At 28.2% G+C, this 27,986-nt stretch overlaps 1 protein-coding gene across 2 annotated transcripts in view; it reads left to right on the forward strand.

The window, feature by feature from the left end:
- Positions 1-26,058, forward strand: part of LOC107440433 (microsomal triglyceride transfer protein large subunit) — a 66,617-nt gene extending 40,559 nt beyond the window's left edge. For both annotated transcript variants that reach the window (XM_043050618.2, XM_043050617.2), the window contains 14 exons: positions 381-469; positions 1,583-1,659; positions 3,102-3,259; positions 5,668-5,833; positions 10,300-10,413; positions 11,261-11,470; positions 14,354-14,568; positions 16,831-16,928; positions 18,104-18,225; positions 19,201-19,392; positions 21,333-21,487; positions 23,139-23,309; positions 23,457-23,621; positions 24,647-26,058. In XM_043050618.2, the coding sequence (XP_042906552.1) occupies positions 381-469; positions 1,583-1,659; positions 3,102-3,259; positions 5,668-5,833; positions 10,300-10,413; positions 11,261-11,470; positions 14,354-14,568; positions 16,831-16,928; positions 18,104-18,225; positions 19,201-19,392; positions 21,333-21,487; positions 23,139-23,309; positions 23,457-23,621; positions 24,647-24,650 (1,936 nt within the window). In that variant the 3' untranslated portion in view covers positions 24,651-26,058. The remainder of the gene's footprint in view (positions 1-380; positions 470-1,582; positions 1,660-3,101; positions 3,260-5,667; positions 5,834-10,299; positions 10,414-11,260; positions 11,471-14,353; positions 14,569-16,830; positions 16,929-18,103; positions 18,226-19,200; positions 19,393-21,332; positions 21,488-23,138; positions 23,310-23,456; positions 23,622-24,646) is intronic.
- Positions 26,059-27,986: the final 1,928 nt, after the last annotated feature.

Here is a 27,986-nt window from a genome sequence, read left to right on the forward strand (position 1 = left end):
TTCAAGACTCGTGTCAAACCTGAATACCATTACTACTTAGTTTAGAAAATTATATATTGTTTGAATTGATAACTCAATCAATTATGCTCATTTGTTTATTTGAGCAGGCTCTCTACTTATCTCTACTTTAAATCATGAAAATCCTTTTTTAATTAATGAATAATAATAATAAAGGATTGAATTAGTATCCTACATTTTTATGTAAATATCTCAGTTAAGTAAATACCTATTGAGCTAAATGCATTCTCGATCACTACTAAATTATAAAATACTAATTAGAAGCGACATTTTTCCTACAGTCAAAGTTTATGAAATGTAATTATTTTTGTATTATTACCGTCGTAGGCGATTTGAAACTGCATGAATTTTTACTTTTTTAGATTTCATGTGAAGTATGTTTCACAGTCTCAAGGCAGTCCTGTTTTAAGCGGCAAAAATGTTGCTGCTATTTTAAATACAATATCCCAAGGTATGTTCTTTGTTGTTCAAATAAAAACACAGTTTATCCCCTAAATGTTGGGAGAAACTTAAAGGAGAGGTAGGGCACACCAAGAGAATTGTGGATGTCATAGCAACCCATCTCCTTAAATGTCGCTGTAGACTGCTAGGGCTGCATCTTTATTGTGAATTTTCTGTTTCTGCATCTTTGAACTGGTACTTTTATTTATCTAAATTATCTGAATTTTAAGTTTCCTGATAATTATTTGTATTAAAATTTTTTTTATATAACCGTCGTTGAACAGCCGACCCTATTTTATGGCTTTACGACCCAATCCAGAAAACAAGAGAACTCCTGGATTGAGTATTGGGAGAAATTTGCCTTCATGGAGAAATTTTTGATGGAGCTAATCCGCATTACTTTACGTGGAGAGGAAGACCACGAGAAACTCCCTCGGTTAGCCTGACGGCAAGGGGACTCTAACTCATGATCCGTCTAACACTGAGGATATTTCACGTCAGCACTGCGGTCATTGCGAGCCGGGTACGGAATTCGCTCGGATTCGAATTCCACCCATCACTGGGATTCGAAAGCGGTTCACTTTATTCGGAGGCAAGCTCTTAGCCCCTTGAGCCAAGTCGGATGCGGAATTCGTATAGATTGGGATTCGAACCCGGTTTGCTGTATTGGAAGGCAAACACCCTATCCCCTGAGCCATCACGGCTCCCCAATAATTATTGTTGAAAATTGCATTCGAATAGGCCCTAGTAATAGTAACTGTTTTATCATAATTTAACTTTTTAAACATGCTTGTTAAATTAAATGCCAATTACGATAAAAATGTCTTCTAAGCCTATTTGAATGCATTTTGCAATTATTGCAATCGTTGTTAAAAATTGCATTCAAATAGGCTATAGTTATAGTAACTGTTTTATCATAATTTAACGTTTTAACATGTTAAATGCTAATAACGTTTATGGTCTTGGGATTGCTATGCATTTCTCCATCCTTTTGATATGCCCTACCTCTCTTTAAAGTTTGTTCCAATATTTATGGGACACCCTCTATGGTAAAAATATTTTTATGAAATTTTTATCATAAGATGTGGAAAACTTAACGTAAATTTACTTTTGTTTTGCATAGAAATGGGATCAAAATTGAAATCAGAACCTCTTGAAGTTACTACTGAAGCAGCACCTTGTCTTTCTAAATGCAAATCTGTAAGTATCCACTGATACCGACTTCTTCTGCTTTCAAATATTCAAACATAATAGATGCTGTGTTCCAGCTGTTTCTTATTTTTTTGGGCTGTGATATCCTAAAGGATCGACCTTCCTTTGGATGTAATAAATAAATTTCTTTGGTAATTATGAAGATGTAAAGTAACGATAGATTTTAATTGTTTTGAAAATATTCAGTGAATGAATGAAGAATGAAATTTTTTTATCATATCATTTTTCAACATTAGGCTTAAAATTGGGTTTTAGGTCAGATAATTGAATTCACAGGTCTAGAGTAGTATCTAGTGTAGTTCTTAATTTGATTTTAATGTATGCATCAACTGAAAAGGAATGAGCTGAAATATTTTTTCCTTTGAAATCAAAATGGAAAAGGAAGAAAATTAATTTCATAATGGTTATGAGAGAAACATACAACTTCATTGATAAGTTTGGTTATTTTTATTCAATGCAAAACACACATGGAGTTTTTCATGAATGCATATCCTTTTCATATCTCATTCATTATATTGTTATTAGAAAAATAATTTTTGAAATCTCTTTCTTCACAAGCATTCCACTTAAATTATATTTAAAAAAAAATAACGACTATGTTAAATAAATAATGGATTATTAATTTGATATAAATTTAATAACTAGTTAAAAGAACTCTCAGAACCCTTGTTACCCTTCCACAGAACTTTAGGTCTTAAAGCCATTTATTCCTAGCTATTGAAATAAAACCTGGATGTGAAATATTTTAGTTTATACATATCATAATTCTTTTGTCTATGGCAAGAGAATTATTTTAAAAGGAAAAAAAATGATTATCTATATTTTTTAAGAATTTTTAAAAATTTTATGTTATTGTAACTTAAAAATTTAATTTTCAAATTTTTGTCTCTGCTCTTTCAAAATAAGAAATAAAGATCTCTTCAATTCAAATGTTCACTTTTTGTTCTGAATTACAAAATAATAAGGAATATAAAATTAAAGATTTTTTTTAGTTTCTACATTTTTGTACTAAAGGATTCTTTATATTTTCTATAACATTTTCGTTTTTATAATTTAAATATATTTGTCATTTCTTCAAGATAATCTACATTTAATATTATTATTCTGCATTGCAGTTTTATAGGGTATTCAGATGTATTAGTTTTACTTAGTGGTGTTGAAATTTTGAGCATGCTATTTCAATTAAATCTTTACTTGCTACACTTTTTCTGCTGTCTGCCACTAAACTTGATAATTTTATATTGGCCTTACGCATAACCAATGTGTAATAAATGTTTTATATAATATATAATGCGAATTTAAAACTTCTTAATACTTTGTTCCCCAAACCAAAATGTCTTTTAACTATAATTGTGGCTGATATAATTATTGTGATTGACTTTTAGGTAAATAAGTAGCATTTTAGTAAGTTTGTTGAAATTATATTTTAGGTTCGTGAATTGGTGGGAGAATATGGAACCAATTTACTTCCTGAATATATTGGGGAATTAAAGTCTGCAACTGGATTTCTGAAATTTTTAGATAGCTTTAGAAAAGCTTCAAAAAAGGAACTTTTGATGCTTTTTAAAGATACTGATGCCAGAATATTGTAAGAATTGCATGAAATTTTGTGTTACTTCTATGTTTTTAATTGAGGAGTAATCATTTAGGTATTCTTAATTAATTACGGAAACAGCATTGTTGTTTTAAGTATTAAGGCCTTTTTGAATAATAGAGAAACTTCATTTCTTTAAATCTTAAAACAAAGAGTCTTAAAATTTAATGAATGTACTCATCTTGTTTGATCATGATGCCCTTTTCTTTGGCAGTCTAAATAAACTGGAGGTGAGCTATTTTTTTTTAAAATTAGGTACAGGGATTCCGTTAAAACTCTATTGCAAATCAAATATGCCGAAAATTAAAGGAGAGTTATGAAAAAGTTGCAACGCATCCATGGATAATACATACCTGCCAACTTTTAATCCCTTCCATTATCATTTTCCCCAGTGGTATTAAAATCGAATTAAAATTTCAATTTCAAGCAAAAAATCACGTTGTATTTGCAAACACTTAAGCTGACAACCGTGATAGTAACACATATTAATATATGTGCTTAATCTTTTTAGGAAAAGTGGTGATCAAAATCATTTAGAAATTAAGTTTATAAGAGAAAAAATAGTTTATATTTACAACCACTTTAAATATGAAAATAAAATTTTACGCCAAATGCGTAAAAGTTGGCAGGTATGATAATAAATTCTGATGATGCTGGGGGAAAAAATAGTGCAACTGCAGATTTATGGTAAAATTAAATTTAGAATAAAATTAATATTTTCTTCTTCATTAATAGCAGAAGAGGCAAATGAAAATAATTTTGAGTTGAATTGATATAAAAATTTTAGTTTTAATTTTTTTTATGGAATTATTACTGAATAAATTCCTAATCACACTTCTTTTTCCTAGTCATAAAATATTTATTTTTTCTATATATCTCTAAAGTCGAGATTAATATAATTAAAAATAGAGTAAAAAAGTACTTCTAGTAAAAAAGGACCTACCCCAGGTAAAAATGTAGTCCTGGGTCCTAAGGATCCCTAATTTCCAAAATCTACCGAAGTAACAGAGATAGTAGAAGTAAGGAGACACATGAAAGTAAAGCTAACTTCCTTTTTTCATATGGGAGTTTTTCCATAAATAAAATAAAGCTTTTAATATGTCTTATGAATAATTATAAAGTTTTATTAGGCATATCTTAAAGATCATTAAAAATTATAAAATTCAATCATTAGTTTAAATGTTAATGTAATTTTAAAAAAATATATTTTTTCACTTTGCTGACTTTTGTCAAGTGAGAATGAATTTGTTGTCTTATTAAAATACTATAATTAAATGAATATCATATCTGTTGCAATTAAAATACCTTATGATTTATGATATTTGAAGTTGTTCAAGGTTTTATCCTATTGTATATTTATTTATTGCCCGTATGTTACCATCTATGTATTAAATCTGACTTTCCAAAGAATGCCAAGTATGAAAGGATTAATACTTCTCCTATTGCCTGTGTATTCTATCGAATAATTAATAGCAAACTGGCAAAGTATAAAATTATTAGCATTTCACACATTGCCAAAGCCTTCTTTGGTAATTTTTAACAATTAACATATTCACATGTATTGCACGTATTTCTTTTTTTGTCTAAGGAGCATTCGTCATTTTATAAAGTGCCTAGGCATTCCAATGATTGGACATAGTATATAATAATTCTCATGTTTTATACTTTTTTTAAACATGCCAGATATTCTAGAGAATAGCGACAATTAACCAAACATACACATGACTTCTGTTACAATCTTTGGTAATACACGTGTTTATTATTACACTAACTATTCTTTTACTACCGAGTTACTCTAGAATTTTTAATTGTATTGCACGACACTTATAAATTTGTATAATTAGTTAATATTTTTATTTCATAATATTCTGTTTATATTATAAATTTCCAAAAAAAAAAAATTATATTCATAAATATATGTTGTATCATCTGACCTAAATATATGAAAAACTATTATTTGAAAAAAGGAAAAATCCAGTGAAGTAAATCAAAAGTTTCCTGGTCAGTAATCGATATGAAGAAGAAGAAAAAATTAGCGAAATGCTATAAGCAAAATTGGTGCAAATAAATAAACAGCATGAATCATCTAGTGGTTTTCGTTATTCGAATTCTATCACAGATAAAACTTCTGAAAGGGGAGCAATGTAGCGTAACTACCAGTACAAATATTAAATACCAAATAACTAGTATATAAGACGTTAATTTGATTCTGTCTTGAGGTACCTTTTGATAAATGAAGGTTGACATAGTCGATTTATAAATCCTCTCAGATTGATGGCAACACATATACAACTGACAATTATTAATGATTTAAGCTTAGGTAGCATAGCAAATTGTTTATCATTTGTGTGGAATTTTTTTTCTCTAATGTGTAAACATGTAACATTTTCTTTCTTTTTGAGGACCCAGTTGTTGGATGTGTTGGCTGCTGCTCAGACTGATGATTCCTTAGATGTGGCTTTTGAACTCATTGACTTTGAAAGTAAAGATATAGACATAGCAGAAAGATTCCTTTTGTGTCTCGCTGTAGTTCCAAATCCTACTGATGCACTGATATCTAAAACATTAGTAAATAAATACTTCTATAGATTCTTTATCCACTTAATTTATGTATTCCTATAATTTTTCTTAACTATGCAAATATTTACAAATGGTTCAGGATAAGTGATGACCTTTTTTGAAAGTTTAATGCGTGCATGATTTGATGCATTAACTCATACTCTAGCTTTTTAGTGAGTGGGATAATTTTCAAATTAAAATTTGGTTCACTTACCAATTTGGTAGAGCCAGAGATGCCAACTGCTCCGGACACGCCGAAATAGTTTTTAAAAAACGGTAAATAACTACCAACTAAATTTTGCAAATATTTGCCTATTTTTGCTTGCTTTTTAATAGATATAGCATGACATAACTGTCACATATACACTTAATGTAATGTGAAAACTTTATTTCTAATTTTACTTAAGCCTTTAATTTTTCTTTAAACGCTATTCCTTTTTTTTCCAATTTAGCAATCTTTTTTAACTTTCTTGTTGATCTTTCTCATGGTCATTGCGGTCATCGCACTTCCTGTGGGGAAAGTCAACCAACCCCTCTATTCACGCCTTTTAATTTTAGGGGGGCTAACTAACCAATCTCTTTCCTTTAAATTTCAAAATTCACGCCTTTCATTTTCTTCTTTTAATTTTAGGGGGGCTAACCAATCTCTGTCCTTTAAATTTCAAACTCTCCGCCTGTTTAAATTTAATTGGCCATAATTTTTCTGGTCCTATACCAGTTAAGGAATTTTTAAGACTTTTTAAAATAGATTCTTTTTTTCTCGAGCCTTCGGGCAGGTTACCCTTTTTTAAATTCTCCGCGATGCGGACTTCGGTCCGTATCGAGGGATTTCCTTTTACATTTTTTCTTAACCTTTATTTTAAATTAAATCCATAGCTGTAATTAATTTCTGTAAAATTTAAAATCAACATTTTATACTTTTAATTTTATTTAACATTAAAAGCCCTCTCAAATTTAAGTTTTCTTTTCATATTTGTTTTAACGGTTAAATGAATCGTTCTTTTATGTTTAACTTCATGCATGACGCCTTTGGTTTCTTTAAATTCTCTTGTCACCCATTTCCTTTTAAAAGATATATTTTTTCTGTGCCACAAAATGTGTTGCAATCATATTGTTTGTTTGTTACGAAAAGTAGTTTTACAAAAATAAATGTTTAGTTGAACAGAAAGTTTTGTGTGATTGTTTTTTTAGCTTTACCTTTATAGCTATTAGTTATCACCTTTTTTCCTTCTGTATGTGGTGAGTACCTTTTTTTATTGTTATGGGCATGCATAAATGTGAATTTATTAGTTTTTCTTATTGGAAACATCAGCTTACTGTTTGAATCATATATATTGTTTGGATATAGCATGACTTTATCGTATTTATCATTAATCTTTAATTTTCTTAGTTTTCACCCTTATTCTAAATTTGGTGATACCAATTTATCCAATTTGTTCAAACCTCACACTTTGTGACCCTTTGAACCTATTGGGTTATTGTTATCCCACATTAGCATTGTACTACCACTTTCCTTAACGATCACATTCCCCTTCAATTTAATTAATTTACCTTTTATACATTTCGGCCTTAATTATATTTATTATGACATTTCAATCATCTTACGTTTTTTAATCATGACTATATCCAATTACTAGTACATATACCAAATATTTCAATCTATTAATTATAATTCATAAATAACTTTACTTTATACGCACCAATTCTATATTTTAATTTAACTCTTACAATAACCTTGTTCATTGTAGTAGAACTGGGCGTCTGAGGCCTTACGGCCCTTTTCCCATTCATCTTGAAGTTAACTTAGAGACATACATGACAAAATTAAAGTTTGGGGAGCAAATGGAGTTCTTGAGAAAAGAAAAATAGCACTTTGCCATTATTAGGCAATGACAAAATTATAAGTAATAAAAATGTACATGAAAAAAGGTAAAATTAAAGTACAATGGGAAAATAAACACTAATGAATATTTACAGTTAGGAAATACATACAAAAGGGGGGCGAGTTAAAGGATTGTGAGGATGTGTGTATATGTGTAAGTAAATGTGACTCTGTTAAGTAGAGACCCGGCCGTCAGTGAGTGTTTGTGTTGTTAAATGTTAGTATGATATCAGAAGTGTAGAAGCGTGCAATGGGTCAAATTTTTAAAAAAAGCTTTCGTGGGTCAGTAGTTGGATATCATAACTGCTGACCCCCGAATGCTTGCATGACATAACCTCATAAAGTGGTGAATTATATAAGCCTACAAATTATTTAGAAATAGTGGTAGATAAAAACCTACTAAATTGAATTTATTAAACCATGAATCACAATTGATAAACTACCACTTTAAAATGTATATTTGTTGTCCGGAGCAAGTTGGCATCTCTGTAGAGCACTCTAATCTTTAAAATACTTCTGTGCTTGATGACATTGTAAGTTTCAATCATTTTATGGCTGCTACATGCAAGATTTATCCTTATTTCATAGCTAAATTTTCTATTTTATTAAATATTCATCATCCTCTAAAATCACTTGCCCTAACCACTTTTTGACTGACTAGTGTGCTGAGTACCTGCAGCTCTATTTTTGATGATAAAAAAAAGTTCCAACTATTTTCTGATAGCTACTGTCAGAATTTATTGTCATTTTATTGTGGTATACAATTTATTGTCAGTCAAATTCTGGCAATTTTCTATCTAAGTAGAGTGTTCATGGGAGCGTTTTGTATAATTAAAATGCAAGTTTCAATCATATTGTGACTGTTAAAAACAGAATTTGTTTTCAAGGAAAATTTATCATCAATTCAAATTTTGACTACTTCTATTTATCTTAAATTTTAACCCTAACTTTATGATGTGCGACAATTCAAGTTTCTATTGTTTCTTGAATGTGGTACAAGCAAAATTTTTTGCTTCTCAAAATTTAGAGCATTTTCTGTCATAAAAAAAATTGGCAGACACAAAACTAAAAAGAAAAAAGTAATTTTACTTCTACTAGAACTGCCTCAACCCAACTTTTTCAAAAGTGATGCAGTCTTTTTTTTTTTTTTTTTTTTTTTTTTCAATTTAAGTCAAAGCAAAAATTATTGAATGAAATTATTCTTTTTAGTCTACTTGAAAATTGTTTCTTAAAAATTTTATTTTACTGCATGGAATATTTTATGCCAAAAATAATAAATTAATTTTTTTACCACATAACCTTAATTAATATGCTGAAATCTTTAAAATGTGTCATTGTATTTTATGTTTTATTGCTCTGTTGTCTCTTAAGTCTTTTTTACTTTATTTATTTATTTATTTTAGAATGTGTCAGCAGTTTTTGCATGCTGATTTGTATATCTCATGCTGATATAAGACACTACTGATATAAGTCACTATTGATATAAGACTCTGCTGAAATTAGACATACTAAATCACTTTTTCAAAGGACAATCCGACATGATTTATCTTTTAAACTTCAAAATATGTTGTATATATTTCTATAAATTATTACCTTATATTGCTTTCCTCATTCACCTTGTTAAATAGCAACTCATTTACATTAATTACATAAGCGATAAAGAATAGTTACATAAGCAATGAAAACTATATCTATAGATGAGTCAGTATATCTTTTTTGCATTTCATGTTGAATTTTAAAAATGTTTTACTTACTACAAAAANAAAAAAAAAAAAAAAAAAAACTGTTAGAAGATAAAATTTCCATTTGGTTAATAAATACATAAATAGTTCTTAAATCTGCAAATTTTGAAATTGTTAAAATTCTGAATTTGTAACAAAAAGGTTAGATGTACCAATAAAAATAAATAATAATATCAGTTTTTTGATATTCATATTAATTATAACATTTTCATAGTGATATGATGGATGATTAATCTCTAAATTTTCACCATTTATTGAGTATTATGAAAAAAATATTTCCATAATATGTGTTTTTNTTGCTAAAATTCTGAATTTGTAACAAAAAGGTTAGATGTACCAATAAAAATAAATAATAATATCAGTTTTTTGATATTCATATAAATTATAACATTTTCATAGTGATATGATGGATGATTAATCTCTAAATTTTCACCATATATTGAGTATTATGAAAAAAATATTTTCCATAATATGTGTTTTTTTGTTGGTTTTTTTTGTTGACATAAACTTAAATTGTGAACTTTTGTGAATACTATTTAACTCTATGCCAATGCAGGTTGTTTAACAATGTCATACATGTTGCTACGCACATTAAGATGTAATACATACATAACATAATAACATGTCATACATGTTACTATATACATAAGGATGCTGATACATACATAATAACATGTTATGCATAAATTGCTTTAGTTTTGACTTTGATTTCTGTGTTATAAAAAACGTAAGCAATAATTTTTCTTCAAGTGATTTTTAATTAAAATATTTTTAGAATTTTCTCTATATGTACCATTAATTAAAAAATATTTGGTTGTATCTTGATATAACTTTGTATATTTAATTTTCAGAAACTTCTGAATAAAAATATTAAATCTGAAAAGTTGCGGTCCACAATTTTGGTTGCTCTATCATCTTTGATGCGAACATACTGTCGCAGTAAAACAGCTTGTTCTGATTCGCTGGTTTGTAGAACACAAATGTCTATAATTTCAGTAGTTTTAGTTTTGATTTTCTTATCTTTCCTTTTAGATAAAATGTTTCACTTATGTATATTTGTGGTTCACTTTTGATTTTAACTTCAAAAGTTTGATTTATTTCATCTTGTTTATTTATAGCAAGTACTACTATATTATTTAGGGTAATTTTACATTATTTTCAAGTTCAGTAATATTTGTGTTACAGATTTAAAGTATTTATAATTTCAATAATTTTTGTTTTTATTTACTAATTTTTTTATTATTAAAGAACTTTTAACACTCTAAATTTCTTTTGTTCATTTTAAATTCTTTTTAATTTTTAAAGTTTGTTTTATGTCATCATACTAATTTCCAACTATAGTTATTCTTATATAGACACTTTATTAATTTTAATAAAGTACGTTATTTAATTGTTTGAAAGTATTTTTTTTGTTGTAATGTATAAACAGAAGCAATTCTAAGACACAGATTTAAAAGTATTTTTTGTTTTTACAATAGTTATTAAATATTAAACATAATACAAAACTTTAGATTTGCTAGCAACTTTAAATAACCATGCATTTCTATATTATACACATTAGCATATTTTTACTTTTTTGATTTTCCATTTAATTATGTTATAATTTAAAAAAAATTTTAATTTTTGTTTTTAAAATTTAGTTTTTTTTGAAAAGCACTTTAATGGGCTTAACTAAAATGTATTCTATTTGTTTTGAAACATTTTATCATTAATTATAGTTACAATAATTAAAATTAATTGTTATAGTTTTATTATAGTTTCAGTGAATAACTTCTTTGTTTACACATTTTTTTAATAATATGCTTTATACAGATAGTCCAAACTATGAGTAATCTTTTCTTGAAAGAGCTTCAAGGTTGCCAAAGTGCTAGTTGCATTATGAGCTATCTGCTTGCTTTCCGAAATGCTGCATTACCTCAATATTTACCCGTGCTCTTAGAATTTGCCAAAAAGGGAGGAGTTCTAGGTTTGATGGCCCTTGAAGCTATGAAAGATATTGGGGTTCAACATTTTACACCTGAAGTAAGATTCTTTTTATTATTATTCTGTGTTCTTAAAAATAAGATATTAGGTGAGCATTTTATTCTTAACCCAGCTCAAAATGGCTATTTAAGAAAATGAAGGCAGCTTAAAATGTGTGTTTGAAATATGGGACAGCACAAAGTGTATGTTTANTTTATAGAATGCGCGAATTTCTCGCAGTAATAATTTTTTAATGCGAGAAAAGAAAAAAATATGCGAGATTCTCGCGTTCTCACGCTGTAGTGAAAACACTGCGGACACAGCTCAAAATGTGTCCTTAAGAGAATGAACACAGCTTAAAATGCTTGTTTAAAGAAACTCAAACAACTCAAAATATGTATTTAAGAAATGGACACAACACTGAAAATGTGTGTTTAAGAAAATGGACATAGCTCAAAATGCCTGTTTTAGAAAATGGACATAGAACAAAATGGACACAAAACAAAACGCATATTTTGAAAAATGGACATAGCATTTGATTCTAAGTTTCAAACTTTTTTTGTGAAAACTGTTTCTTTTCAAAGGAATAAATTAATTTATACAAATATGCTCGTTATGTGTTGCCTTTGATTTGCCGAAATCATTTAGTACATTTTTTTAATTAGTCTTTTTTAAAAAACTTTGGAAATCAGTATAGGGTTAGTTTTTACAAGGTTGTCATGGATCTTATAAATTTATAATAGCAGTATTAAGTTGACGTTGTGAAAATTTAGATTTTTAAAAGCCATTTTATCATTTATTATTCTGAATATGAAAATACATATCACCTGAAAAATTACATACACAGCCTGTCCAGCCTGAAGTCTAAGGCTTTGCCCATAAGGATTAACCTTAGTGTTTAAAAAAACTCAGGAAAAATAAATATGAAATTCTTTGTTAAATATTGAAAAAGTGCATTTTTTGCTAGGTCAATTTTCTCAAACGAGCATTTTGATGTGTGCCCATTTTTTAAAACTTGAATTTTTAGTTGTGCCCAAGATAGAAACCTCATATGATAGGCTGTATAGTTAATGCAAACTCTTCCAGTCTTAACCATTTCATTAATTTATTTAGATTACGTGAATGAATCTCTTTAATTTCTGACTTAAAATTAGATAAAATCAGATTTAATTGTCAGTTAAACTGGAAGGACATATTTGGTGTCATGCCTTGAGCATTCATAACATTCTTTTCTTCTACCAGACTATCTTCTTTTCGTTCAAGTGTTTGTTACAGCAATTGTTCCAAAATACTCCAATTCAAATTAAGATGTGCTGGCTTCAATGCTATTATCAGCAATATTAATTGGAAAATTATTATCACATAGAGTATTATTATCGAGCCAAATAATCAGTTATAATATTAAGATTGATCAAACCACTCTAAAAGTATTTATGAAAAAAAAACTTTGAAAGTTATTTAAAATTGCTACTTCAAAACACCAGACATGGAATTTCATAACTGTTATTTACTTATTTTTTAATTCAGATTTGAGTTTACTTATTCTAAGCAGTTTTTTTTCTATAGAGATGTTTTTAATTTTAAGTAATTCTATTTTTTGTGTTATTGTTGTGTTTATGTATTACATTGTTGATGATATCAAGAAGAATTTAACATAGAAATAACTTTTGCTCCTCTCTCTTCAGTGGTAAAATTTAACATGTTAAGTTTTTACAATTCTATCCTGTAGCATTTTGCTAGCACACATTTATCATTGAGCCAGGGCCATATACACAATACTCTCACATGCAAAAATGAAATTAATTCTCCACTTAGTTTATACTCATTTTGGAGAGCCATCTTAAAGCATGTGATTTTGAAACTTATATAATGAAAAATCACATGGATGGAACCTCATTTTGGTTGAAACTCAAATCTATCTGTACATTATTTCCCATGAATATACAATGGCATCTTGTCCCAAATATTATAATTTTTAAAACATTTCAAAACACTGTTGGTTAGAAAATACGAACATTCTATGCTGCTATGTATACTTGACAGTCGGCGCAAAAAGGTTAATGAGGATACAAGATATTAAACTCTGAAAAGATCCCTGTTTCTGTTGACTAGATTGTTTGTGCTGTCATTTTTTGTTTTACTTTGGTTAACAGTGTGCAGCAATGTTAATTAATATTGTGGCACAAAATGATTTTTTCTTTTGCAATGTTAATTAATATTGTAATTTAATATTATGGCACAAAAATAATTTTTTCTTTCTAACGCCTTTTATTGCTCTAATTAACTTTAATTAATTTTTATTATTTAATTAAACCTAATTTAATTTTAACTCTAATTTTGAATTTTATTGATATTAAAATTTGAAATTTTATGTCCGCTTCTGTTAAATACCTATATTGATACTTTCCATATTTAATAATTTACTGTATACTTTGATCTAAATAGAGTTTTTTTAAATTCTTTTAATATCTTTTTAATACAGTCCATAAATAGAATAGATTGAAAACAATAAAAAGAAGAACTAGGGATCTTAGTATTTGGATAAATTTAGTTCACAAGTTTCATTATAGATTTACCAACAATTATTCTATTTTCAATAAGTTTGCTAAACAAGTATTGCTTTTTAAGTTCTACAATGCAAGTAATTCTTGGTAAAAAGTTCACTATCTTAAATTATCCTATCTCAGTTTAAATATTTCACTAGTTGTGCTTAAAAACAGTTTATTCATCAAGTGAACTTGCTCTAATTATTCACAATGATAAATTTTAACAATGTTATTGTCTAACTAACAGTTTGATGCAATAACAATACTTGTTTGTGAAATATTATTGAAAATCTAAAATCAGAATTGTATAATTATCATTTTTATTGAATCTCATTTAATTCTCATATTTATAAAAATTAAAATTTATGTTTTAAGATTGATAAGCTATTGTTTTCAGATCCACGAAGCTCTTCTGAGGATTTACAACCAGTTTTGGCCTCATCAGGAGCCTGCCTCACGAATATTGGCTGCAGAACTTTTAATGAAAAGTAATCCAACTATACATACCATTGGTAACCTGGTGTTTTCTTTGGACAATAGGGAACAGCCAGAGATCAACTCCCTCCTTTTGTCAAAAATCAAAAACTTAGCTTTGGAAAATGAGGGCATCAGGTGAGGAAACAGTTTAAAATTAGTATTCATTGGTGCATGATTTAAATTCTAAAGCTCTCGAAATGATCTCGATTTTATGAAACATCTCGACTCTTTTGGAGCTCTTGAAGTGTCAAATATTATCAAAAGCACTCTTGGCATTTTCTTAATGATTTACAACTTTTGCTCATAAACTGCCTGACATTAAACATAGTTTTTAAACTTTGATTAAACAATGAAAAAATTTGACTCTTCTCATTAAATATTTTCTAATTAATTAATAATTTTTGGTTTGTACAGTTAAATCTTTTTAGTATGGCTCTCATTACTGCATCCCTTCCATCATTGCTACCAATACATAAAGTCCCATTTGCTATTCCATACATGCAATGTTATTTTAGGGCTCATTAGAACTATGTGAATCATTCCAATATAGTGACCAAAAATTTGTTTATATTTTTTATTCAAGAAAAAAAATTTAGAAAAAAATAAAGAAGGAAATCACTCTCCAATCAAGTGTTAAGCATTTTTGCACTTTCAAAGCAAACATTTTTCCATTGTTGATTGATCAATGGATAGCAAAAGTTTTAAATTCAAACTATTATTTCTTTTGATGTTATTGCTCAATAAGCATGAAATACCATGAATTCTCTGTGAATAGAAAAAGAGTGACAGGACTAGGACTATCTGTTCACATTCTTATTTATTCATAGGCTAAGGTCTAAACTAAAANATTCCAAAAAAAAAAAAAAAAAGTAAAGAAGGAAATCACTTCCCAAGCAGGTGTTAAGCATTTTTGCACTTTCAAAGCAAACATTTTTCCATTGTTGATTGATGAATGGGTAGCAAAAGTTTTAAATTCAAACTATTATTTCTTTTGATGTTATTGCTCAATAAGCATGAAATACCATGAATTCTCTGTGAATAGAAAAAGAGTGACTGGACTAGGACTATCTGTTCACATTCTTATTTATTCATAGGCTAAGGTCTAAACTAAAAGATCGTGAAATATCAAATACTTTTCATTATTAAGAATTAAAAATTCTTATTGCTTCCTTACATGGAAATTGGAATCCATGTATGTATTTGTAAATGGCTGCATAAGCTTTCTAAATTTTATTACAAAGGGTTCAATAAGATCATTAATTATATTTTTCTTGTTTAACTGTTGTGAGAGTTGATTTATATGGTGTTAAAACGTCTAGTTATTCAGATTCTTCTTGATTTTAATTTTGATTTGACTTTGAAATCCTCTGGACATATGTTAGATTGTGATAACGGCTGCTCCTTAACCAGCGTGAGGTCATATGCTTAAAACAGAAATAAAATATAAGTGGATAAAAAAATGTGTTTGCCAAAATAAGTTCAGTATTTATGAGTAAATATTTTCTATAGACTTTTGTGTACTCACAATAGAGCCATATTGCGTTATAGCATTTATTTTCATTTGGACCACAAGTGTTCTGTGAATTGTACATTGTACGAGTGTGGACTGTATATTTGTTGCTAATATTAATAGCAAAATAGGTAGTTACAAAAATGTAAAGTCATATTTTGAATCTACTTTTTATATAAATGTAAGTTGAAATTATTCTATAGTAAAAAATTAAGAATTATTAATTAAGTTGAGTCGGTGGTGTGCAGATTTGTGGGGATGTCAGGGAGAAATTCCTCAAATCATATGCACCTTCAAAAAAGAAAATTATCAAGAACTAGTTAATTAAAGAAATAGTATTAGTAACAAAATAAGTAGTTACAAAGTAAACATATAAATCCATATTTTGAATCTATTTTTATATAATTGCATGGTGATAAATTATTAATTATAACAAAGTTATTTAAAAAAATTCTTAAATGTTAAGGATATTTAAAATTGTTTGAAAGTCATATTTTATTCCTCTTAGAATATTTTGCATTAGCCAAATATTCACCTATTGAAAATTTTTATTTCAGAATAAAAGCAATGGAAATTTAAATTAAGATTTTTAAAGTTTTAGTTTTGCTTAGTCATTGATTAGATACCCAGCTGAAGACATCACTCCTTAGACCCTTCTTCATACCACTTAGTCAGAGTTCCCCCAAAAAAGAAGCTGGATAATTCAGGGTTCCATATCTGTTTATATGGAGAATTGATTGAAAGTGTAATTAACTTTTTCCAGTGAAATAAATTAAATAGTGTAAACAAACATTGTTTTATAGTTTCTTTTATAAATTGGTATTAATATTATGAATTCTGTGATTATTTTAACTTTGTTAGTTATAATTTCCCCCTATATTTTTTAGGTCATGTGTGAAGGAAATTTTAAGAAATGTGACATATGGGAACTATCATTATATGGCTCAAAATGGCACATCTTCTAGCATAATAAATCTTTTGCAGGGTACAGTAATTTTTTATTAATGAAATTTTAATTCGATTAATTCTTATTATCTGTTTTGTGTTTTGAGCAATAGCAAATTGCCACTGCTTGTAATTACATGTAATATTAGTTGTATGCTAAAAATTCAGCCCATGGTAATTCGAGCTCACATTTTTTTTTTTTTGTGCTTATGAAATTCTGTATTACACTGTTTTATCAGCACTGTATCTGTTTTGTGATATTTCTGTGTATATTATTGTAACAAATAATAATAATTACAAATAAGAAAAGATTGTTTTACTATGCAATGCAGCTGACATCTTGTGACCATTTTCAACTTATTTATCTATAATCTAGAAATATTAAATGAAATATTCTTGTAAAAAAATCAAATAATAGCTTTCATGATAAATACATTAAATTTAATTCATAATCAACAATATGTAATTAATTCAAACATTTATTTATAATTTAAAGAGTACATTTTTTAAAAGACCAACAACAAATTGAAATGATTCCATGAGATAAATAGTTAAGTACTGCATTTCAATTAACACGTTGAATGCCACACTAATTTCACGTGGCTTGCCCGTCTGGCCAAAATGATTTTTGTGTATTCTATATTGCATTAATTTCTTAAAACCATTTTAGTAGCGATAATAATATTAAAAAAATTGAAAGTATGAAAAAGTTACTCGAATTATGTGTTTCTAATAATCTTGGCTTCGCTGGTCACTGATGACCCTCGTGGCGCTACGAACAAACTCAGTGCCGGTCACCGGTAACCCCTATGGTATTCAACGTGTTACTATAAGGCTATTATTGTGTTACGTGTTAATATAAGGCTAGTATTACTATGAGCTATGTTTATTGCTTTCTCTGAAGAAAATCTGATTTTACACAAAACTTTAATATCTGTTGGGCTATTTTATAAATTTTTGTTTTTATAAGCAGAGTATTTCTTCTACCAGTTAGCACTAACATTAATTTAAGCTATAATTAAGATTTATTGATACGTTTATTTTCTTTTAAATTTAGTTCGTTATTAAAAAATTACACATCGACAAGTGTTTTTAAAAACACCTCTTACTGTATATAAGTCACATATTTCAAAATAAAATTTAAGGTAATTTAATTCCGTACTGTATATTAAATATTTGTTCTCTCTTTAACATTGTATTTTGTATCACGAACAGCAAGCCATGATGCAAATACTACCTATGGAATAAATGTGGAAATGCGTCCAACTGGAATGCTTAAAAGGACAAGTTTTGATTTAAGCCTCAGTGGAGGAAATCATAATTTACATCTCATGTCTGTGAGTAAATGCATGATTTTACCATCACTTGTATATCACATTTCACCGAAAATCATAAATTTTGTATTGTTAAAGGCTTTTGTGCAAATCTTTTAATGTTTGTCTAAAAACTAGTATTAATCAGTATCCAGTCTTATTATATTCTCAGGTGTTAAGAATTTTAGGTACGTTGCATCATTTTGGTGTTAATTAACACATAATATTTTTATCATCTCATCAGAAAATAAAGCTTTTGCAAATACTCAACCTTTAACTTTTTGAAACAAGCTTTAGCAATAATAATGTTAATTATTGGACTTATATTGATGTTTTCACTGTGAAATTATTAACGAATTTAATATAGTACTATTTAAAGTTTAATTTTGTTTCAATAAAATATAAATCATATTAGTATTGCACCATAATTATTTTTAAAAAAATTCTTTTAAGGGTTGAAAAACTTTTATATGTTAATATTTATTTAATTAAACACTACATTTTTTCAAAAGTAAAATAAAGATGAAAATAATTTATGAAGAACACTCATGCAGAATTTTGCTAAGCTTTTTTCTCCAGCTTAGAAGCACAATTATGTCAAATGTTCTTCATCAAGACTTCTAATAATTACAAATGTACTGTGGGCATCATTAAAAGCAGACAATCAAATCTTGCTCAATGAATGATTACCACTTTTTTAAATGAGGAATATTTTAATTTTGCAATTCGAAATTGCAAACAAGGAACCTTATTAGTTTAATATCGAATTATGTATTAATGCCTATATAATGGAACAAAATTAAAACAAAATTTATTCTCAGTGTGTAAAATTTTCACATTGACTTGGACTTAATTGTTCTGTGGATACTATCGTTCTGTGATATATGTTACAATTTTAAGCATTTTCTGTTTTAAGGTTTTACAATACAAAGATTCTGAAAATTAACTTGCTTATGTCTATGTCAGACTAACATTTACAAGTTTTTCTTCTTCTTCCAGTTAGGCTTATTTGTGGAAGGATTTGGACTAACGGATGAAGAACAAAAAGAAAATCCTGAAGAAGCCTCTGCAGGAATGCAACTGTCAGTCCTTGGAGTTAATCTGAGACCTTACATATTTTTCTCGGGCACGGGAGAATTGATGGGACTTGTATGGTCTGGTGCTGGGAGTGAACCCACTCCAGCAGTTCAGGTAAGGAAGAATATCTTCATCTTTTCAGCGACAGTTACCATCAATACTTCTGAGTTTATCAGGTTAATTGTATTAACCTGATGAATGATGACCATTAAAATAATTATCTAATGTTTTTTGTTTAAACACACTGTTCACATGTTTCAGTGTTTAATACACAAATTTGTTTTGTCGTAGTAATACAATCATAGTAATCGTTCCACCTGTTGTGTGTGCGTTGATCATTGTTTAGGAGGAACACTATTTTTTTTTTTCACTGGCTCAGATTTATGAGAAATTCGAACAATCGAGACTACTGTATTGGATTTCAGGTTAAAAACATGCATTTAAATATGCTCGTTATTTATAATGTAACTTAAATAACTTAATGTAATATTCAATAACTTAAATGATAAAAGAATTAATAAGTTCAGTGTAAAGTTTCCTTTAGAAACGATCACTTTAAACAAAAGTAATGTGCAATTGCATTACATAGAGAGAAATACTTCTAACGTTTAGGATTGACATTATTAGAATATTATTTTGATATATTTTAGTTTTATTGTAACAACGTTTTTAATTTACGGAGAGCATAGTTTCATCTTATTATTCTTTGTTATGTGATGAAACCAGGGCTCGAAAAAAGTCAGAAATTTTACCCGTCCCCGAGGACAGCTTATCCAACAATGTACCCATCCTCCTTTGAAACTAACCTGCAGCTTCTAGATAAATAAAAATATAATTTTCTCTTATTTATTACAAACATTTATATAAATTGCACAATGAATTAGTAGTTACAAGGATTACAAATACTAGGATTACATTATACAGTAATAAAAGAAATACTAGGTTACTAATAGTAACCTAGTATTATTTTTATTATTTATATTACAAACATCAATTCCACCATGCGCAGTATGTTGCTGTATTGTGGGTCATTTTGCTGCATTAGGTTTTATAAATAGCTTAGGCTCGGAGGAATGAAGCTTTCTGGTGTTTAAAGATGTTATGTATCTTAAATTTTAATGACACCCATTCTTGAGAAAAATTTTCTTTATCTACTCCTTCAAAAAAGATTGTATGATAACAAAAATTGAAAATGTATCGCGAACATTAACGGAAAAATTGCCGTCCGAGCAGACGTCGGATTCGAGAAATTCGTTGTCCGCTGGGAATTTTTGACCGCCGAGTACGAGCGGTTTTTCGAGCCCTGGATGAAACTATGCTAACTTGTTATCTTTTTTTAAAATTGTCTGTACATACTTTTTAAAAACGTTTATAAATAAAAATAATAAATAAATATTGAGTATCGTGCAAATATTTAGATCAATAGAGTAATTTTTTTAAAGCAACTGCCAAAATATTTTGAACACTAATGGGTCAAATTTCTTCATTTTTACACAACGAAACAATTTAAAATCTTATAACATAGTCTCATCTAATCAAGCTACAAAGTCAATAATCTAATTTCAGATCATCCTATTAGTTGTGAATAAGGATAGTGTCTCCTTAGGAAAAAAATTCCCACTAAGGGAAAAAAAAGTGAAAGGTATTGCTCAATAAAAAACTTACTATGACAAATGTCTCTTTTAAATAGCCAAGCAGGTGTAGAAATTAATTAAAAATGTTAAGTACACATTTAAAATGAAATGTATCTAAATTAAAATCTTACCAAAGAATGAAATTTTTTTTACGAGTTGCTCTGGTGTAGCAACTTCAAATAATGAAAAAAAAAATTTTTTTTGAATTTTACGGATAAAATTTTCAACATTACAATGTTGAATAAGAAGATTTATATTACTTCGACGTCAATCACTCACCTCGGAGGATTGTAATTACACATAATATTGTTACAACTTCTTCTAAAATAATAAAGTATTTAATGACATTCTTAAGTATTCGGCAAAATATTTGTATAAAGGTTATATTTAAATGAAAATTAATTATTGTTTGAATTCTAGGCAAATTTCTTATTGATGGATCAAACCCATTCTGTTGTCTTACAAAATGGTATCACAGTAGATTTAAATCTAAAAGGTGCCTTGTCTGCAGATGTCTCAGGAACTGTTGAAGTCTCCATGTGGAATAAGAATGCACATGCTGTAGTTAAAAACAGGTTAACGCTAGGTTTCTATTCAATTATTTCTAACTGCAATTGCTAGCAACATTCTTTCATCTATTGACTTAATATTTCCTTTTATTCATCTTACATTTTGTATTAACTGTGCTTATAACATTATTATGGAACCTACTAAATTGTGTGATTGATATTGTTTACAACTTTTGCATTGATAATGATAGTACAGTATAGTGCCTCTTCCATGGAACTCATCCAGACATCAGTCTCGCGTCATGACTAGTACCATGCTTAAGAGGAAAAGTCACCACGAATAGGAATGTGCGTGAATAGTTTTATCCTGATCTTGGCGTAGGTCAGCATGAGTAAACCAATCAACACCTTCATTCATCCATTGCACCCTCATTAGAAATGTGCTCTCCCTTATTACCATACCAGCAGACAGCCCCAGACTTTTAGTCAAGGAATCCTCCTCAAAGCCGCATAATAAACTGACTATTTGACCTAGTTAAATATGAGAAATGTTTGAACTTGCCTTTTGCAAAACGTGTCGTTGGAGTTGGTAGAGGACGAAATAAAGAATGTTTAAGTGGTCATCATGTATAAAAACTATGCAATTGTTACGATTTTCAACTGATAAAAGAATAGTTTTTATGAGCATAACAGTGTAGTTTGACTCCTTCTAGTCATTACTTTTCAAATTTATATTTTATATAAATAAAGTATTTTTGCATTAACCATTTATCTTAAGATGCGTAACACATGTTTTTAATTATATGGAGAAAAGAGTAAAATGTAACCTGATCTTGTTTTGTTTGTTATATGACCTTTCCTTCTGTCACATTAAACTGAATGGTCAGGAGCTTGCTGTAATTTTCATTTTTTTTTGTAATCTGCTCAAAATTAGGTAATTAAAACTTTTAATTACAAAAGAAGTAATGCATATTATAAAGGAATGTTTGTACTGAGTCATTTCCTTTCACATGGAATTTTATAGTGCATTATTGCTGGAATTTAATCTGGAATTATTTCTTCTGTGATCATTATAATGCAAATGATCACAGAAACTGATATTTGTGAGAACAAATTGGTTGCACAGAATTTCAACTTTATAATAAAAACGTGTTTTTCAAAGAAACAACCAATTTGTTTATTTTTGAATGTTCTTCAAAAAAGTTAACAAATATCAACAAAAAAAAAATCTATTTATTATACCGAAAATTGCTTTAAAAGTTTGATGTTAAAATTTAACACTTTGTTTTAAAGAAACTTTTTCAAATACTGTACACAATTTGTATACATTACACAAAATTTGAATTAATTTGTTTTTATTTTTAAAGTTAATTTATTTAATCCACATAAGAAAGAACCAAATTATTATAAAACCTCAATATATTTTTTTAGCGCTTCCAAAATTAATGAAGAAAAAACTTCAACTTATACACACTGTTTTGTTACTGTGTACAAACATTAAATTACATTATATTATACATTGCAAAAATATAGAAAATTAACATTACTTTATAATTCAACATTATTCCAACAATTCAACATATTCTTTACCTCTCATTATGTGTCTGAAATATTAAGCAATTGTATATGCATTAGATAAAATACATTAACTCTAATTGCCAATTTATCATTCCCACTTTATAATTTAAATACATAACAACTTTCTATTTTGCTTTAGGGGAGCATTGCTTGTAAATGGATTTTGCAGAGTAGACACATCTTTTGTTGAAAGCCATGTCGATTTTGCTTTAGGTGGTAATTCTGTGCTGAATATGGTTGTAAATTTAGACTTCGCCCATAAACCCATGAAAATTTGTTTGCAAATAGATCAACCTGATTATATATTTAGGTAATATCTCAAATGTCACATTTTTCAAGAATTTAACTTTTCATTTTTATCATCAATATTCATTAGAATAATCTCATTAAATTTTGATCAGTCGATTTGACTTCTGAAATTTTTGCTTTGATTTATATTTTTAATGTTCCATTTTAGGCACAATGTAAGAAAAACTGAAACCATACCTGGAAGTAAGCACTTAATTAAGACGTTGAAAAGACGAAGCATGTATTTTCCTGGAAAGTCGTTTAACTTGCACAGGAAGAATTCCGACTCGTGTAGAGAGTTACTCATTCCAAAGAAGCAGAAATCATCATTCTGGTATTGTATTACATTCCTCTTACTCTTTTAACTTATTTGAATGGATACATTGTGGCGTCAAATCTTGTTTGCCGATGTATGATTAAGTTAAGTATTTCCCTCCCCCAGTCACTGAGGTTAGGGTTCTACAATTTCAAGATTAATGGCTTGATTGCAATAATGTGGTCAGCATTATGCACAAGCTGCCTTTTACCAGCAATCTACAATTTCAAGATTAATGGCACGATTGCAATAATGTGGTCAGCATTATGCACAAGCTGCCTTTTACCAGACGAGGCTCAGCCCGAGCTTGTTTACTAGAAAAAGGTTTTGGACATGGACTTGTGATATCACAAGTACAAACGCTAAACAAACTTTTGGTTCACTTATTAAGTGTACAAAATGTAAAATTTTTAATGTATAAAAAATATCATCGCTCTGCTTCGTAGTCACAAAATTTGGGTCTTTATCCAACGTGTATCGTGCACTCAGGCTCTAAGTAAAATATATCTCAGGCTTGGATCCCCAACTTACTATTCAAACTTATCTCTAGTACCCATTGGGTGTGAAAATGGCTTCAAGCAGTCACTAAAAACCAAACCCTAGTTCTTTGCAATGACAGCTCAGTGACTTTAACCATTGAACCATAGCAGCTCAGTGATATACAGTTGCATTTGTACTTTTTATGATATGCGATAAAAAAAACTTTTATTTTAGGAACTGGAAATTCTAAACTGAATTAGTTTTAAATATGTCAGTTTTAGTTTGTTTTTTTTTAGTTACTGCAATTTATAAAAAGCATTCTCGCAATAGCCCACTGTGAGCCAGGGGCGACATAGAGGTTAAGGATTCAAAAGTTTTTAACTAATGGCATGATTGTGGTCAGCATTCCGCACAGGCTGCCTGTACTTCCCAGGCAAGCTAGTACCCATCGGTACTGATATATTTATATCGATGCATAATTTGTTCTGGATTTGGGGTTCCATACTGTAATTTACTTCCCTTATTATTATCATCTTATATTAACTATTTTATTTTTATTACAGGTAATGATGAAGTTTTATTTTACCAAAGTGACCGAGTACTTAACAAGATGGAACTTAACTAACTAAATGTGAAAAATCAAAAGTAGATTTATTTCATTCATCTGATATTTTAAGAACAATTTGTGTGTTCAGATATATTCTCAATCATCCAACATTTATGGGACCAAAAATATTTCTATTAACTTGAAAGTTATGATTGTGTCCATATTATCATTTGCTATAATTGAGAATTAATATTTAATACACCTTTTAATTCATCCCTGCTTACTAAAAGTGTTCTTTTTACAAGCATATTGTCTATCATTAATTTCATTTTTAAGTTTAATTGATACAAAAAAGTAATATTTTTTTGGCAGATTTTTTAGTTTTTTCTAAATTTTGCAGTTAAAGAGCTCAGTTTACCATTACCGAATTTAGTTTACCATTAACAGAAATGAAAAATTGTTTCGTTTAAAAATCTTTAAAACAGAATTAAGTTCTTGACACAAATATTGTTTTAGCTATTAATACACTAAAATTGATAGCTATTTACACACTTTTAGCACCTAAGAAAGACTGATCAGCTTGTTGGATAGTTGAGAGTTTACTATAGTTTAAAACACACTATTAATAAATTTAAATCACGAATTGCGAAAATTTTCTATTTCGAAATTATTTAATGAAAATTCATTTCTGTTGCTCAAAAGTTAAAATACAGAATTCCAAAAATATGTCATTGTTCTTAATTTATGTAACTTCTTCAAACCAGACTTTGAATATAACAAAAAATGTTTAGTTTCTGGTTGCTTTGATATTTAACATAAATAATGAAAGAAATAACCCAAAATGAGAAAATTTAATTCTCTGTATGTCGTAAAAGTTGTGCAGCAATATGAAATTTTTTAATTTGGTGGTTAAATTTAAAAAGAAAAGCTTTATTTGATTATGAAATAATTCCATGTTACATTATTTCAATGACCTTTTAATTTTATGTACGTTTTTTGACATTGCATGTTAAAATTAACAAAGCTGTACTTTGTTCATGGCATAAATTTGACCAATACTGGCTTTAATAAACATTTGCTTTCTGTAACTTAATGAGATTAATGTATATTTTAAAGTGCCAAAAAGATTGGTGAAACTTAGTTTTGTGAATCATTTATAATCTTCATTGCTTTTTGTTAAAACATGGCTTATTTTTACTCACCATTTATAGTTTTTTTTAATACAACAAAAATAGTATTTATTTTGTTGTTCACTTAATTTTATATTATTTAATTATTGGAAGTGTGTATTTTCTTCAGATTGATATCAGCTATTTATTGTCATAAAGATAATTCATTGTTATTTAATTTATATGTTATTTATGAATTTTCCTGCACCAAAGACTTCCTCAGTCTGATGTTTTGTAAAATAAAATGCAAAGAGAAAAATTTTCTGTGTTATTTCAATCTGATTCCTAAATAAACTTTTTATAGACTAGTGTTAAAATTAATTAGTAAAAACAATTATATATATTCAATCAGAAACCTGATCTCAAGTTTATCCCCCAGGACATTACTGGCTAATTTCTTATAAAACAGCCAAGCAACTTTTTTACTTAAACACTCTGAACCACAATATGTAAGTGAAGGATATTCTTACAGTTAGAAAAATTAAATATACCAGTGTATTATTTGTGCTGAATGTGAATTGTTTATCTACTTGAATGACTATGGCAACTATAACAAATGATTTCTGCTGAACAATTAGTTACCAGTCCCAAAACAGACTTTAGTTTTTAAAACTAAAAATTAGGGAATACACGTCAGCCAACTATCTACGCTTTTTGTAAAAATTTATTGCTGTGGTAGGTTATAATGCATTATTTTTTATTCATTTAAATGTTCAGGGTCACTCATGGTTAGGCTTCAAAAATGCTGGCAAATTTACCAAAAATTCTGAAAGCCTTGGTTTTTAAATGACTATTACTCTACAAAATATTATGCGAAAAGCATAGTATGAATCCTAGTTTGAATCCTTCAATGTGTTATATCTGTAGTGAAACAAGTAGGAAAAAAAGGATTAAAATAAAATATTGCTAATAAAAATTACACGGGCAGAATTAACAACGCAGGGTTCTCGTTGCCACCAGCCAAAATAATTTAAATTATCCTATAATTATTCGGTGAGTAGCTAATGCCGGAAACGAATTTTTCACACAACAGTCACATATTTTAAAATTGCACAATACTTTCTGGGAAAGTAAACAACTCTGAGATGAGATTGTGAAGATCTACTAAAAAGACAAATTATAGAAAAAAAGTATTTTTAACACTTATTTTCGGTAATTTTTAAAAAAAAACTTTTGCAGAATAAAAATACATTTGTTTTGGATTGGTCCTGGTAGTTTAGTCAGAAGAGCAGATGTTAATTTCATTTTTTTTTTTTTTTTTGCATACTTTATATTTCTAGAGTTTTTTTATACACAATTATAAAATTCACTTATCCAAGGATAATTCCAGATTAATAATTTTTAATTTATTTAATAATCACTAAAAAAAAATTTAAATGATGAAGTATGCAAATCGTATCATTTTAAAGTATCTGATTTAAAATGAGAAAATTTGATCAAAATCAGTTAAATAATTTTTAAGTAATCACAACTTTTTAAAATTTGATAACTCAAAAATTATTCAACCGATTTCATTTGAATTTTTTCTTAGCATACTTTAAAATAATATGTAATAAATGTTTCTTTAAATGATAAGACCTATACATATCATTTATCTTTAAATCAATATAACGTTATATATAACAAAATACAATGAAAGATGTTTTCAGGGTGCGTAGCCAAATCTTTCAACAAAAAATAAGTACTTTTTAAGCACATAAAAAATATCTTCAAGCACTATATACATTAACAAAATAAACAATAATTTTCTAAGACCAATAATCATAATCATGATAAAATAACTAGTTTCTGACAAAGAACTCTTTATTACATTAGCCACCATAAAAAGATAGAGATTTTTTGGTATGATTTCAGAGGGAGGAAATTGAAGCCTGAAATTGTGAATCTCTTGCAAAATGCAGCAGAATTGCAAATGATAGTGCAAGAATAATTGCCACTGAATCCAGCTCAGTATATGCATAAGCAGACCATCAAGCATTTCATTAAACATGTAAAATGATTGGCGCTTTCACACACAACGAAAAGCCGGAATGCATTTTCTTTGAGTAATTTGTAAAAAGGTTGAATGTGAAAACCACGCTTTTGCGTAATACATGGCGAAAATTGACACGGTAAAGAAAAAAAAATCTTTAAGGGCTTTTAAAAACAAAAATTAACACCTTTAATCACTTTTTAAAAACGCTACGC

Source organism: Parasteatoda tepidariorum, chromosome 6 (assembly GCF_043381705.1).
Source record: "Parasteatoda tepidariorum isolate YZ-2023 chromosome 6, CAS_Ptep_4.0, whole genome shotgun sequence".
NCBI classification, from domain to species: Eukaryota; Metazoa; Arthropoda; class Arachnida; order Araneae; family Theridiidae; genus Parasteatoda; species Parasteatoda tepidariorum.